Consider the following 16,573-nt stretch of genomic DNA (forward strand, 5'->3'; position numbering starts at 1 on the left):
TCTCCTTTGCTTGTTTTACTGCTGATTGTGACACATGGCCTGTATTTACAGTTAGCTGGGGTAAAGACAAAGATCCAAAGAAAAGTACACATTTCTGGTCAGAAAAAGAAACTCACCTCTTGTTTAATATTATAAGAGAGGATCTAAATAGGTTTATGGACATGGCCAAATATGGAAAGAATTATCTTTTTGTTTTAAGGTGTTTGAAGGAACAGAAAAGGCAATGGAACATCTGTCACCAGTGGGAAACCCTTTTTATAATTGAAGCATGTGTGGCTGCATGTTAAAAGCATTACTAACAGTGAAATCATTTTCATTAGCTATGTAAACAGCTTACCTTGAGTTATGCCTTTTTCAGAATAAGGTCAAAACTGAAATATTTTGTGCATGTAAACATGGTTGGCAGTTCACATTGGATTGATTGGAAATGGATGGTCTCACATTATTATTAGATTAACAAAACAATATGTAACTAGAAGCACTCGGAGAGCGCAGACCTCCGCCAAGGCTGATCAGTGCCCCCCCCCCGTGGGCCCCCCCCATGCCAAGGAGGTTATGTTTTTGCCAGGGTTTGTTTGTTTGTTTGTTTGTTTGTTTGTCTGTCTGTTTGTCTGTCCGTTAGTGTGCAACATAACTCAAAAAGTTATGGACAGATTTTGATGAAATTTTCAGGGTTTGTTGGAAATGGGCCCCCCCGTGGGCCCCCCTACCCCCGATCACCACCAAAATTTAATCATTTCTTCCTTATCCCATTTCCAACAAACCCTGAAAATTTCATCAAAATCTGTCCATAACTTTTTGAGTTATGTTGCACACTAACGGACAGACAAACAGACAGACAGACAAACAAACAAACAAACCCTGGCAAAAACATAACCTCCTTGGCGGAGGTAATAAGACCTGTCCACACTGACAAATAAATTTTTCTAAACTGATATTTTCTCCCACTGTTTTTTTGTTTGTTTGTTTGTTTTTAATTTGTATTTTAGAAAAAAACATGATTAAAAAATCATGATTGACATGATTTTACAAAATATATCTGTCCACACAAACATGACTACAAACTGCTCCAAACAGACAAACTATAGTTAGTGTTGTTCAACCTGTGGACAATGTGGATAATACTGTACATATCAGATGCTGAAGATTTAATCTGTTATGAACATGAGCAGCAACAACATGTTCAATTCTGAACTTCAGTTTCCTGAAGTGTTGGTTGTTGTTGAGGTGTATTCTTTATATGATGTGGATTTGTCCATAACACTGGTCCGGTCTGTCTCATCTGTGCTGACCTCGATGTGCAGCGTCATTACACGAAGTAATAACAGACATGAGCAAAAAGGGGTCTGACGCTGTTGTTTTCTAATCACTTTGTTTTCCCTGAACACACAGATACACACAAACAGCAGTTTTTCAAGATCTCAGTTTTGTGAACTAAAATGCTGTATACTGTACCTGTGACCACGAGGCCCAAATGTAGAGAAAAATATCTGTTTTGCAAAATATTTGCATCAGTGCAGACGGAAAATGTTCGGATAGAATATCTTACACATTATATTTAAGAAATGTATTCTGTAATTTTACAGGGAATATGTTTTAAAAGAACCCATCTCGATACTCTTCAGATATGCCTGCAGCAGTGAGTAATTTAAGTAATAAATGACTCATCAACGATTTAATGGATCTTCCCTAGGCTATAGCCAAGCCCTGAAACAGAAAAAACACAAATAAACATAAGGGTAAAAATAGACCAAGCGCTTGTGAATAATATTTTTTTTTATGTCTTTATAAAAATCTAGTTAGTCAAACAAAAACATTGTGCACGTGTCTCTATAAAGTGCCTCCTCATCTTTTAAACATACTCTGAGTGGGTGTGACGTGGGAAAAGGAAAGTTGTAAAGGAAAGAGAGCAAAGCCCAGTGAGTGACCTTATGTTTTAGGTTTTTCCCACCAACAGCGGTCGTCGTCGGGGCTACATTAAATGTTGGTGGTTGTTTATGAGGGAGGCGGGGACAAAGTGGGGCTGCAATGGGAGCTTTATGGTCCGGGCTGTCAGAGGAACTTCATTAAATAAAGTGTTTATTGAGCTGCCGGGCTGCTGCCACTCAAGTGAAATTAACACACTTTACATCCCACCACTCTAAACTCAAATAGCACACTTTTACACAGACACACACTTTTGCTCTCATCATCATCGCGGGTGAAAACAGGAATGTAAGCGGGTAAACCACGTCCAGACAGAGGTCACAGCAGCCCAGACCAGTGTAACCAGTGCAGAATGCACACTAAGCCAGAAATGATTTGCAGGTCAAAAAGTATTTGCAGAGGTAACACAAGTATGTCTGTGACACACACACGCACGCACGCATCCGCACACACACACACACACACACACACACACACACACACACACAGCTATGGATGGCGTCAAAATCAACCACCAGTGATTATTAACAGAACTAGAGCTTATTAAACTACAGGTTGACAGGTTGACACATCTTCATGGCTTAACAACAGAATAGGTTTCCAGTCACTCCCATAAGAACATGCCAAACAATGCATGTGAAAATGTGTATTAAGGTTGTCTCATTATGCAGCTTTTCATACAAATACACAACCTGGCCAAAACCAAAGTTCACACCTTAACCCAAAAGGACCCAGTGTGACTTTTTTGAATGTTCCCTAATGAATTTTTCTCTCCATTTAACCTTTTCTAAGTGATTTATCAGCATTTATTATAATATTATCCTCTGAATGTTGCATTTTTTCCAGTGAAAATCATCTATTTTCCTATGTTTAATTTACTGATCATGAAGATGTTCATAAAAGCTCAGAGTAAAGTCAAAGGTTATTGTATCAAAACAGAAAAAAATGAAGAAAAGGTGACTTTTTCAGAAAAATATGTCACTAACTGAACATAAACTGAATCCATACACTGTCATTGATCCAACTCCATGGGTTTTACTCGTGAATCAAGGTTGTAGAAGATGACGGTGTTTCCACGTTCACTACAGGGCCTCTGAACGTCCAAATGGGTCATATCTGATGACCATGAAAAGATGATGAACTGCATTTTACATCAATAATTTACATGAACTGATAGGATTAGTGGATCAGCAGTTTAGATCAGTAGATGCCTTTGGTCGATGGTAGATGTTTGGGTCTTTATGGCTTAATTTAACTCAGTTCAGATTCAGATTTTGCAGTAATTAATATTTTCCGCTGCAAGGGGTTCTTTAACTCTCATGGATGCATTGAGTAACTTCTCATTTCTTAAACAACCATCAGTTTGTAGAGATTAAAGATTGGACTCAGTGATAAAAAGTCATGTGGTCGGATGCATCCAGATTGACGCTGTTCCCGACTGATGGGTACATCAGGGTGAAAATAGAGGTGGATGAAGTGATTGTCCATCATGCCTAATGCCTACAGTACAAGCCTGTGGGGGCAGTGTTATAGTCTAGGGTTGACTTAGTTGGTCAGGTATAGATTCAGCATCATTATGTATCCAAAAAATGATGTAAATAAACACTTTCAAACTGCATAAGCTTATCTAAATAATGCCGTGGAGAATGTGTGCCATAATCAAAGCTGAAGGCAGTCCAAAGAATTATGTGTTTTTTTCACATTGAAGAACATAATACTTTACATGCTGTTTCTTTTACAGAATGACAAGACTGACAAAGAGGGATTTCAGTTTGCAGAAAAATTGAACTGTTTCATTACGACCCCAGTGTTGACACCAAATTGTTATTTAACCCATAAAGACCCAAGCATCCACTGTCACCTGAAACCATTTACTGATCTAAACTGTTTAATACAAATCCCATGAAGTTTGATCGATGACAGTGGATGGAGACACTTGTTTTATGTTCAGTTGTTTATATCTCTGCTGAAAAAGTCACTTTTTCTGCCGTTTTCTCTATTTCTAAAATAATAACAGTCAACTTTTATCTGAGCTTTTATGAACATCTACATGATCAGTGAATTAAATAAAGGAAAATACCTGATTTTTACTGGAAAAACACAAAAGAAAGAGGATAATATTACAATGATGGGGATAAATTATGTAACAAAGGTTAAATATAGAGAAAGATTAATTTGGGAACTGCCACAAAAGTAGCACTGGGTCTTTATGGGTTAAAGTGGGTCTCTAAAGCCAGTTTCACCACAGAAAAGCAGTAAATAACATATAGGCATATATATTGTATTTGTTAATGTAATGTTTTGTTGGCATTAAGGGTCTCAAAACCACAAAGTATAAGAACTACCTCTTTGACATCTTTGTCTAATCTGGTGGGTAAAGGGTCTCCTGAAATGATTCATTCATGTTGTTCCCTTTCCTATTTTTCTTCCTCTTCCACCTTGTTCTGCTTTTTTAAAAATGTTTACCTGTAGACTTTTTTTTATACCTGTCCTATAAAAGAAGAATTTCAAGAAACAATACACTAGATGGAGTCTGGATTACGGGAAATTTTTCTTTTTTTGTTTTTTAGAAAAGAAAAATAATCATATAAAAGATTGTCAGTGGAAAGTAATCAGCTTTTAAGAAAATAAATCTAAATTTATAAAATACTTTGCATCATATCCCAGGAGAGCTATGTGTCCCAAACTCAGGGTCAGGACTCAAAATTGGTCACAGTTGGTTTCATGGGGTCACTGATTGGCAGAGGAAAATACCAGAGCAAAAGTATGATATGTGAGTTAATGTTCTTTATTAAAACAGAAGAGTGTTTTCTTGGAGAGTCTATTACCGTTGACCCCCAAAATAGTCATGTAAAAGAAGAGGAGAGCAAGATGAACATAATATAAAACAAGACTAAACAGTTCATCAAACAAAAAGTGATATATAAAAAAGAACATGACGCTTGACGATAGAAGAGTGAATAAAAATCTAAATCTTATGCAGTTCATCCAGTTTTTTTGTTTGTTTTGGTCCTAAGGGGATATAAAGTTTCTCTTTTGGGTTTTGAGATGAAGAAATTTATGAACCACTGCAGGAGATGAACAAGATTATTTTCCTTATTTTAAGACAGATCATTTTCACAACCAAATTTTATGCCCATGATTTAAATAACTGAGAATTAAATTGGCCATATTTTATTAGCATCCAAATAGCCATTTAGATAAGCATGTGTTTATGTTACCACCTTTTTATATTTACTGAATTTAGCGCATAATCTGAACATTTTTAATAACCAAAACAAGCTGAGTAAATGGAAAGCTGAGGAGCTGGCTTTGCAGCAGACTCGGTTTGGTAAGAATGCTGAAACCTCCTCTGCTGATGTTTGTGGTCACGTCTGGAATGAGCTTTTTATCCTGCAGGCTGCAGTGGTGAGGAAATCCTAAAATTAGTTGATTTTTATAAAATAAGCCAACATGGTTAAGGGTTAGACAAACATGACGAAAACAAAGAGCAAGTGGCTGTGATTGGAGCATGTTTTTGGGGATTTGTGCTATTTCTGCTCTGTGTGCACAAATCAGGTTGTTCAGGTTTAGCTGTGAAACAAGCTTAAGCTGCTAATGAGGCAGATGAAGGGGGACGGAGGGAAGACAAATGTCAGGATGATGGCGAGGAAAATGGACGTGGCTTTGGCTGTCTAACACAAATGAGTTTAAAGGGTCATATAGGTGAAGTAGTTATCAGGTATTGTGAGTTAATTACACGTATGCCGTTTGTTCTATGAGTATCAATCATGGGACATTTATACCCCAGTGCAAAACCAAATTAACCCATAATGACCCAACCATCCACCAGCAACCAAAACCATCTACTGATCTAAAATATATAATACCTGTTGATCTACTAATTCTATCCATACATGTAAATAATTAGTGTACAGTGTAGTTTGTTATCTTTTCATGGTCATCAGATATGACCCATTTGGATGTTCAGAGGCTCCGTAGGAAACGTGGAAACACCGCCATCTTCTACAACATTGATTCACAAGTAAAACCCATCAAGTTGGATCAATAACAGTGGTCGTAGACTTGTTTTATGTTCAGTTATTGATATATTTTACTGAAAAAGTCATATTTTCTCTGTTTTTGACATAATAACCCCGAAGTTCAATCTCAGCTTTTATGAACATCTTACTGATCAGTGCATTAATTATTGGAAAATACCTGATTTTTCTAGAAAAATGCAAAATACAGAGGATTATCTCATAATAAATGTTGACAAATCACTTAAGAAATGTTAAATATACAGAAAAAAATCATTTGGGAACTGCCACAAAAATAGCACTGGGTCTTTATAGGTTAATCCTGTCCCACTCTTTATTGAATCATGTATAAAATATGTTATATTTGCTATGTTTTATTATGTAATTGTATATAGCTTCATGTTGTGGTTTTGCAGTTCAATGAGAAAAATGGAAGAAAAACTCGACAGTTTTCTATTTGTTTTGTGTTCACAGTTTGTTTTATTGACTCATCTGAATCAATGATGTTTCTTTTGCTGTTTTTTTTTTTCTTTTTCTTAGGTTCTGCCATCCCTGTTGGTATTGACGTACAAGTGGAAAGCATCGACAGCATCTCAGAGGTCAACATGGTGAGTATTTATGAGCTGCAGTTACATTATATTACATAACATTACTGGGGCTTTTCTGTGCTAAGTTTACCTGTTCTCTCCACCCTCCATCAAAAACAGATGTACATCAGTTAATTCTCCTGTCAGTGCTCATGACCATGAATATATGGAGTTCGTACCTGAGCGCCTTTAATGGCAGCTTACTGCTCCTAAAGTGTTATGTGCTAATGCTAATGCTAAGTGCTGTGTGTATTTTACCTTTTAGTGTCAATACTATACAAAAATGCAATGTAACAGACAGGTATCTTACGCTGTCACTAAATCAAGAAGCGTAATGAACACAACTCAGCAGGTCTCCTTTAACTACAGCCACAGCTGTTTACTTAATAAAATGACAAAAACATAGAAATATTAATAAAATACATTACACTCTCGAAAACTACTGATAATTTTTAGTATATCTGCAAACAAATCCATGTATTCTCAGTCAGCCATTGTGGGTTGAAAACAACTACTAAATCTAAATGAAATCTAAGTGAAATATGATTGGACAAACACTCCAACAAACACATGCACTACTGGAAGCAGTGTGACCAAGAGAAAAGCTATGAAATAAAGAGAATAGATTATTGGGAATCATTTAATACAGCTTCCTGGAACAAATATAAAACATAGGGTGTAGATGTAGATCAGTGATTCTGATTCTTTAGGCAGAGAAAGCCATGTCTGGTCCTGATGAGCCACCAAAGTAGTATGAACAGCTCATAAGTTTTGTTTTTATTTCTCAGAGTTAGTGTCCATCATTTCACGTTTATGTTAGATTTATTCCACCCAGGGACAAATATTCAGATTAAATGTTGACAACATAGTAAAGTGCTAATATTTTCCAACTGAACACATTTCAAAAATCCTGAAAATTGCCTTCTGACTGAATTGGTTCCCTTAGACATTTTTATTCTAAATGGTGGATTATCATTCTTAGTGGAATATTAGGGTGCATTCAGATACAGCTAATGTTAAATAAACCATTAATAGTCTTTTCTTCATTAGTGTTTGATGAAAAATCCTTATCATGAAAATACTGACTTTGTTTTAATAGCACAAAGTTTAACATGCTATAAAAAGTCAATGAAACTTTATAATGAAAAAGGAAAATAGAAAGACATGAACGAAGCTACAAAGAAGAAAAGCAAAAAGCAAAAATAGAAATTATTATAAATAAATACCTGACACGACTGTTATTTTCCTCTCTCTCCAGGATTTCACCATGACTCTGTATCTGCGTCACTACTGGAAAGACGAGCGTCTGTCGTTTCCGTCTCGTAACAACCAGAGCAGGACGTTTGACTCACGCCTGGTGAAGAAGATCTGGGTCCCTGACGTCTTCTTTGTTCACTCCAAACGCTCCTTCATCCACGACACCACCATGGAGAACATCATGCTGCGCGTGTACCCCGATGGAAACATCCTCTACAGTGTCAGGTACAAGATTTAGACACACAGGACAAAACTCAAGTCAGACGCCGAACCTGCAGCTCATGGACTCATGGATAATGTGACATTACATCTCTGTGTTGCTGTGGTGCAAACAGGAAGTGATAGGAAATATTTTTCTATTTAGGAATCAATATTTCCACTTTTTTTAAAGCTTCTAGTTTGTAGTTTCAGAAATTCAAACAAAAAAAACAGTTTTTATCAAGCACCACCACTATACCTTTGGCATCTTTGTTATGTTTATTTTACTCAGATCTTCATTTTCTTTTTATTTCAGTTTAGCTTTTTAGATATTATGAGGTATTTATAAAAGCTGCAAAACTTGGCATGATATGAAATAATTTACAAAATGATAGTTTACATCCAGTGTTGTATTTTATTCTTGTGCAACTTCAACTGTTGTTTTTAGTTGTTATTGCATAGTTTATTGTGTTTTTTGCTTTTATGTTTTTAAAAACTACTGTGTTTTCTTATTTCCATTGACAAACTGCTGGTTTTCACCAACAAACCGCAAATTATGACCCTTCTTTTTGTCAGTTGGTGCTTCTAGTTAGAGTAACTGTTACCATTATAATGTCATTAATTTTACCTGATGCTCTCCAAAGTAAAAAATATACAACAGTAATATCAGAATGTAGTAATATACTCTCTGTTTTTCCTTTATTTACTGTTTTCATCACATATATCTTGGCCTCAATTGAATATTTCATGTGCCAGGCCAATAAATAAAATTATAAAAATAAGTGATAAAAGAAGAGGCACTAAAGTAAATTAAGTTTATTCAAGTAGAGCTTTTTATACTCATATGTAATACCTAAATATAAGAGATTTAGATCATTAAATAATTATGGAAGTGAAAGAAAAAAGGGGAGAGCTGGATTCCACTGTGAATAAGAAAGGTCTGATCAGGACATAACATAATGAATGCTATCTACACTGAGGGAATATGTGTAGTAAAAGTTGTATGATGTGTGTTTTTAGGGTGACGGTGACGGCGCTGTGTTCAATGGACTTCAGCAGCTTCCCACTGGACACACAGAACTGTTCACTGGAGCTGGAGAGCTGTAAGACCGATCAGAAACCCAACAGCACTGTTTTCTTACATTATGATGTAACAAACAAAATAGAAAACCAAGGCAGCTGGTAATGAAACAATCTCTTAGTCGTCGTCAGTTGTAATTTTTCCCCGTCAGTGAACACCTCTCTCTTCATAGATGCCTATAACGAGAATGATTTGATGCTTTACTGGAAAAACGGCAACGACTCTCTGAGAACGGATGAGATCGTCCTGTCTCAGTTCTTCATTGAACATTTCCATGCCTCCAGTGGACTGGCGTTCTACAGCAGCACCGGTTTGTGTGTTTTAAATAAAATAATGACTGAGGTTTCCTGTTAATAAATAATTGCCGAGTGGTTCACTGATGAAAAGTCACATAAAGGCCACACAAAGGATTGGTACTTTTTTTAATGTTGTATTTGTTTTGATCAATATCAGTCACCTTCAGCAAGATTTCTTTCTTGCTGTTCATATTGTCTTCACTATTTTACATGTATATTTTTTGGGCCAGGGGTGTATCTAATAAAGTGGCCACATGTACATAATAAAATGGCCAGTGTACTACTACTACTACCACTACTATGATTACTATTTGCTTCTCCAGCTATATTTTCTACTACTTCTATTACTACTGCTGCTACTGTTACTACCGCCACTACTACTACTACTACTACTACTACTACTACTACTGCTACTACTACTACTACTACTACTACACCACCACTTCTATTACTGCTGCTGACGATACTACTGGTGGTACTGCTACTACTATTACCACCACTACTACTGTTAGACCCACTACTGCTGCTACTACTAGTACTTCTACCGTTAGTACTACTAGTAGGTAGACAGGTGTGTGTAATCTTACTATTACTATTGGTGCTGCTGCTACTACTGCCACTAGTATTACTTTTATTGCTACTATACTTACTACTACTACTACTACTGCTGCTGCTGCTGCTATCCTGAATACTTCTACTATTTCTACTACTACTACTGCCACTATTATTATGTTTACTGATAGTATAATTACTAGTACTACTGCTGCTGCTGCTACTATGAATTCTGCTACTGCTTCTACTACTACTACTACCACTATTATTACTTTTACTGCTACTATAATTACTGCTACTACTACTACTACTGCTGCTGCTGCTGCTACTATGAATACTGCTACTGCTTCTACTACTACAACTACTACCACTATTATTACTTTTACTGCTACTATAATTACTACTACTACTGCTGTCGCTGCTGCTACTATGAATACTACTTCTACTACTACTACTATAATTTTTTCTGCTACTACTAAAGTGCCTAGGAGTATATATTTAGATATTTCTGAAGTGTATATTTTTATGTACACTTTAAACACCTTGAACTTGAGCAGTACTCGAGGGGTAAATATACTTATTACTACTGATTAACTATCACATGTATTTTAGTACATACCCAGTGTACTTCACAGCTTTTATCGTCATATCATCATATACAGTATTTATACCCTCAGTACGCCACTAAAGGTCTTCATAATAACACACTGTGTCTTTCTGTTTTAACCAGGTTGGTACAATCGTCTGTTCATTAACTTCATCCTGAGGAGGCACATCTTCTTCTTCATGCTCCAGACATACTTTCCCACCATGCTGATGGTTGTTCTCTCCTGGGTCTCATTCTGGATTGACCGCAGGGCCGTTCCAGCCCGTGTTTCTCTTGGTAAGATGCAGTATATGATATATCCACATTTTAACACTAGGCAGGAACTCAAGCTCTCTGTGATCAGAAACTCACTTGCATACATTTTGGGTGGTGAGTGTTAATGGTCAGTATTTCATCTTTTATACTGAGACATGCAGGTGTAAATTCAATCAGCAGTATCATTTTTAATAGTTTTATACCACGATAGAAAATTTTCTGTGAGTCAGAGTTTAATTTGTTATGTAATGTGGTTTTACGTTGTGTGCATTGTATTTTTTGAATCGTGCATGCTGCTCTTTTCATTCGAAGCTTTTTATCCTGTCTGATTGTTTTTCTCATCTACAATACTTGAATGTTGTTTAAAAAGCTAAATTAGGCCATTATAAATAATAATGAAAAAAATTAGGATAACAAAATAACGTGGCTTTAAATACCTGCAGTTGTGTCAAGTTGGTCACAAATTTTTAATACCATAAGAAGATTTTATAGAAGTAACAGCTGAAAAAAAGCATTACAATTTGTTTTTCTAATTCAATTGTTTTATATCTGCTCCATTGGTAAAAATCAAACTGAAGAATATATAGAAAATAGAAAGTAGTGATTGTGTTAAGTTGGACAGTGGTTACGGTATTAACAGACTGTTCTGTGACATAGACACACCTGTCATTGTTGTCCTGTGCAGGTATAACCACAGTGCTCACAATGTCCACCATCATCACAGGAGTGTCCTCCTCAATGCCTCAGGTAAGAGCTGGGTTTGTTTAAGCTCAGGTGTCACCGGGTCAACATTTCTGTTGTTATTCTGGTTCAGTGTCAGGTCACAACTTTTCACTATGTTTGTTAACAGTAATGTTCAGGTTACCTTTGAAATTTAATACATCTGATTGATAGTTAAATAAAAATAGTTCTATGCAGGTGTAAGAATTTCAAAGAACATACATGAAGAAAGGTTGCACAGCTGCTTCAGACCACATAAGGGTAACCACCTCAAACCACCAGACTTCAGAAAATGTTCATGGTTGACTGCGAGTAATAAGCTTCATACTTTAAGAAAATGACATTATTATTCCTAGTAAACACCATATGAAATTTCAACCTTATATCTTCCTTTGTTTTTGAGAATAGGGTCTGAAAATGGGGCATGAAGCTGATTTTACTGTAAAAATGATTGAGATCAAGAGGTTATTTCTGAAGTATTCATGAAAGACGCATCAAATTTTCAGCAGGTGTTCAAAGGTACAAAAGGTCTTTATGTAAAAGCCAAATTATTTCATGCTGAAAATACTAAAGAAACGGTGCTTCAGAGCAAGTTGCTGTGGTATACCTCTAAATCGAAGCACAACTGATTTTTATAATGTGGTATTTATTTTTCATGTAGTATCACAATTGCAGTAGCAGTATTTCTTGAATAAAAGTTATGAGGCATTAAATATTAATTACATATAAATATCTCCTATAGTTTAAATGCATATTGCATTTACCGTAAAAACAATTATATCACTTTAACATCACATAGTTTGTCAGCATTAATATATGCACAAATGATGAATTTGGTACCCTTAACCAAACTATATTTAATAGGATATCAGTGTTTGACATCTTTGATATCTTGAACGTTGCATCATGAGATGAAATGTAACACCGTGTTGAATTTAGCATCTTTTTTTGTGCCATGTGTTTAAACAGAAAAAAAATCAGTGTCACGTTATCTTTTTTTTTTCTTTAATACAGACAACATAAGCCCTATTTGCACAGGACTAGTGTAACCAGTGATTTACACACAAAACCTCTATGCATAGTGTGTTTTTTGCTCAAATTTACTGACAATTACTTGGATCTGATATGAAATTCCACTATTAATAAGCTACCGCTTGTAGACATCTGGGGAAAAATGTTTACTGTAGCTGTCATTTATGTCATCCAACTCCTCATCTTTGAGACATCGCTCATCTGAAAGATTCAAGTTTGCTCTTTCATGAATATTCATGCTACATTGTAACACTCAAAACACTTTAATTTATCATCACCCGCCAACTGCAATGGTTCTCGACCAGCAAATAGGCTAAATGTGCAAAAGAAAGGATAATTGTTTTAAATCTAATCAAATACACAACATGTAATAAGTAGTGAAGTCGTAGTGAATCTTCAGCATGTAAACTGCATCTTGAGTGATTCATGGTAATATAACTGTCGCGCAATAATTGTAGGGTTTTATGTATTTTTTATTTTCTTTCTATATTGCATGTTTTCTCAAGCTTATTGGTTTTAACTGAAAAAATTCAGAAATGAAAAAAAGATGCCATGTGACTGTTACTGGTGTGTGTCTTTTGTCCAGGTGTCATATGTGAAAGCAGTGGACATTTACCTGTGGACCAGTTTCCTGTTTGTCTTCTTGTCTGTTATCGAATACGCTGCTGTGAACTACTGCACCACTCTGGAGGAGATGAGGAAGATGAAGAGGGGGAAGGTGGGTCTAAACTGAGGAAACAGGGAGGGAAAAGCTCATAGTTTGCACAGTGTCTCCCTCTAGTGGCCAATTGACAAAAAGCATATCTAACACCAAAACCTGTGGATCTTAAAATGAGAAAACAAATAGGAAGATAAAACATCACTAGTATGCAGTCTTATGTTTTATAAGAAGACAAAAAAGGAAAAAATAGATATACAAGGAATTCCATCTGGTCTTCGGTCCCAAAATTTTTTCCAACTTATTTTATCAGACACTTTTCATCCGATTCTTTTCAAATTTGACACATGTTGCTGGATACATTTTTGGAGTGGCTGCCATGAATCTAGATAATGTGAACCATATTAACAATGATCATATTTAATGTAGTATTGCTGTATTATTATGAGAAGGTTATAATGACTAACAATATGAGTTTATGACCTACAGGGATCTCAATAATCATGTGCTTACTTCAGTGACTCCTACTGGTGAACAAGACAACAGTTTCAAGATGGCTGCCCCCTGCTGGTGACAGAAAGGAAAACAATCTAGTTTTCTGATAAATCCAAGTGAATGACATGTTTTATTGCAGTGTCTTATGTTAACTAAGGTATTAGAAAATAAACCGCAGAAATATTGTCCAGTATTTCAAGCACAGTAACCCTGATCCAGACCAGGATATCTGGTGTTGCCTCATTCATATGGGTCAAAGCAGGAAGATGTGGGTCACAAAACCTGTTGAGAATTACTGCTTAATGAGTAATTGCTACAGTGAGTCGTTATGCAGTAAAACAATGCTAAACTACCCTTAGGTGGAATACGTAACACAAGGACAAGTAACTGAGGACATAAACATATCATACAGTCTGTAGAATACAGTGTAAACAGTTCTGCACATTCTGATTTTCAGCTCCCGTCTACCTACAACGCCAGCCAGGCTATGGCGTTCGATGGCTGTTTCCATGACAATGACATTGAGCTGACCCCATTCCCTCGGATGGCACCGTCGCTGACCCCTGACCCGCTCACCAACCCGACCCAAAACCAAGACATCCGGCCCAGGGAGGGAACCCGCTTGCGCCGGCAGCGGTCGGTCCGAGAGAACGTGGACCTGCTGGTCAGCAACAGCTACATGATCGACTCGTACTCTCGTCTGGCATTCCCGCTGTCCTACTTGCTCTTCAACACCATCTACTGGAGCCTGTACTCCTGATTCAGATCGACAAAGGCTCTTGAAACATGGAGCAGCTTCAAGGAGTCCAGAGAGAATTAACTCTTGATCCAAGAGGCCTCTACACTTACTTCACTAATCATCCTCTTTGCAGGAGAGATGAAGATAAAAGAGCACTTTACTCTGCAACGGAGTAATTGTACCTTTCTGTCTGTCTCAGGGGGCTGGATTCAAACCTCAGATATCACTTGAAAGTGACAGAACCTGATTTCTTTCTTTCTTTCTTTCTTTCTGTCTTTCGTAAATGTGACTGCATCACGATACTGTGAAAGCATGTGAAGGTTGTTGTTCTTTTATCAGTTCCCATAGCAACAGGGAAAGAGTAAGATGCGAAAATGTGCTTTTAAAAATCTTTCCCTTTAATGAATGATTGATGTAAGTGAAGCTAACCATTGATTTTATTGTTTCATTATATTTTCATCATGTTCACAAAGGTGTAAAATGTGACTATATGTGTGAGTTTGGGGCATTTTTGGATCCTGCAGGAACTTAATGTAACAATAAAAACACTTCAATTCAATTCATTTCAGCATTTTTATAGATAACATGTAACAGTGACCAAACTGTAAACACCTTCACAACAGAGAAGAAAAAAAAGATATTCCTGTATTTGAGCAGTAGACAGGGACGTTATTAAAACACAAACCTGAAATAAACACTCAAATTATGAAAATATAATAAATAATACAAAACAAGGCCTCCTGTTTTCCACATGGAATACCAGTAAGCAGGTCATCTGCCTGGAATGTCCTCCAAAGGTAATGTCTTTTGCAACCAAATTCTGCATTCAACATGACAAGGGAAAAGCAGACCTCACTAATGTCAAAAAGGCCTACTTGAAGTATTATTACTTTGCAACAAATCAAAAACATATCTTCCTTATACATGTTGTGATTATTTTTTCTTAATTATTACAATCCTTATGTAACATGCAACACGTATTTTCAGCTCTTACTAACTGTTCATGTTCTACCTTTATTGAAATTCATTCATTCATTCAATGTGGAAATACAATGTGTTATAGGCGTCATTCTAATTACATCACAATCAAGAAATAAAGATCCAATGCACCAGGAAGCAGAATAAGTAAAATATTAACCTAAAGAATAATGCAAATTTTAAAAAAAGAAAGAATTGAAATTAAGTGAACAAAAACAAAACCCATTTCAAGTATTTAAAATGTAATTTGGAAAATATATAAGGAAAAGATGATCTATTACGATCAGAGCAACATTAGTTTGTTAATTATTAAAGTATTTTCAAATTCAGATTTTTTTAGGTTATGTAGGCTTCTTAAGAATAATTTTATTTATTTATTTCATTTAGCATTTATTTCCTTAAGTTTTTTGCTCCGAGTGCAACTACTGTACTTGCAAAGTAACGTAAACGGGTGGTTTTTGGACGCACAGGTGAAGTCACACACTTCCAACAAACACTGAGAAAAAGGCAGAAAATCCACCCGAGTTCAGCAGGACAGACAAAAAAAAAAGTGACAGGTGAGTTTCTGGATGTGTTAAAAATGAACATAAGAAGTGAAATATGTTAATAGATAGTGGTGTTAGCTGTGAACGATATCGCTGTTGTGTGATTTCTGGAGCGAACTACCGTTAATTAGCTAACAGTGATTACTGATAGCGTTAGCATTTGCTTTTACCCTGAAATGCTGTTCACAAGCTACAAGAAAAAAAAAAAAACACGATAGTTGCTCAGTTAAGGTGACTTAAACCTACAGGAGTATGTTTTGAAGTTTTTCTTCATTTAAATATTACGGTTTAAGCTGAAAGACAGTTGGAGTTGTCTTAACATTACAGAGTCCGTATCAAGGTAAATACCAACACAGTACGTTAGTTAGCTACTTCACCTACAGAAAGGAAATCCAGTTATGAACATTATACTGTATTCAGAATGTTATTTAAGCAGGAAATACACTTTTAATTAGTTTGTTAAAAAAAAAAAAAAAAAAAAAAAAAAAAAAGGTTGCCTTTATCCGTTTTAGCAAAGTCTGTTATCGAAAGCTTGAATAGTTAACGTTAGTCACCGTTAAAACCTGTTAGGCCTGTGGGTATTGTACCGGTCACACTAACCTGAACCAGTTCTATGATTTTACCTAAT

At 36.0% G+C, this 16,573-nt stretch overlaps 1 protein-coding gene across 1 annotated transcript in view; it reads left to right on the plus strand.

Annotated features, from left to right (window-relative positions):
* Nucleotides 1–15,565, plus strand: part of LOC115411628 (gamma-aminobutyric acid receptor subunit rho-3) — a 47,090-nt gene extending 31,525 nt beyond the window's left edge. Inside the window, exons 3-10 of the mRNA XM_030123825.1 lie at nt 6,486–6,553; nt 7,791–8,014; nt 9,008–9,090; nt 9,241–9,378; nt 10,647–10,799; nt 11,464–11,525; nt 13,117–13,248; nt 14,141–15,565. Coding sequence (XP_029979685.1) covers nt 6,486–6,553; nt 7,791–8,014; nt 9,008–9,090; nt 9,241–9,378; nt 10,647–10,799; nt 11,464–11,525; nt 13,117–13,248; nt 14,141–14,443 — 1,163 coding nt within the window. The 3' untranslated portion in view covers nt 14,444–15,565. The remainder of the gene's footprint in view (nt 1–6,485; nt 6,554–7,790; nt 8,015–9,007; nt 9,091–9,240; nt 9,379–10,646; nt 10,800–11,463; nt 11,526–13,116; nt 13,249–14,140) is intronic.
* Nucleotides 15,566–16,573: the final 1,008 nt, after the last annotated feature.

This window comes from Sphaeramia orbicularis, chromosome 20 (assembly GCF_902148855.1).
Source record: "Sphaeramia orbicularis chromosome 20, fSphaOr1.1, whole genome shotgun sequence".
NCBI classification, from domain to species: Eukaryota; Metazoa; Chordata; class Actinopteri; order Kurtiformes; family Apogonidae; genus Sphaeramia; species Sphaeramia orbicularis.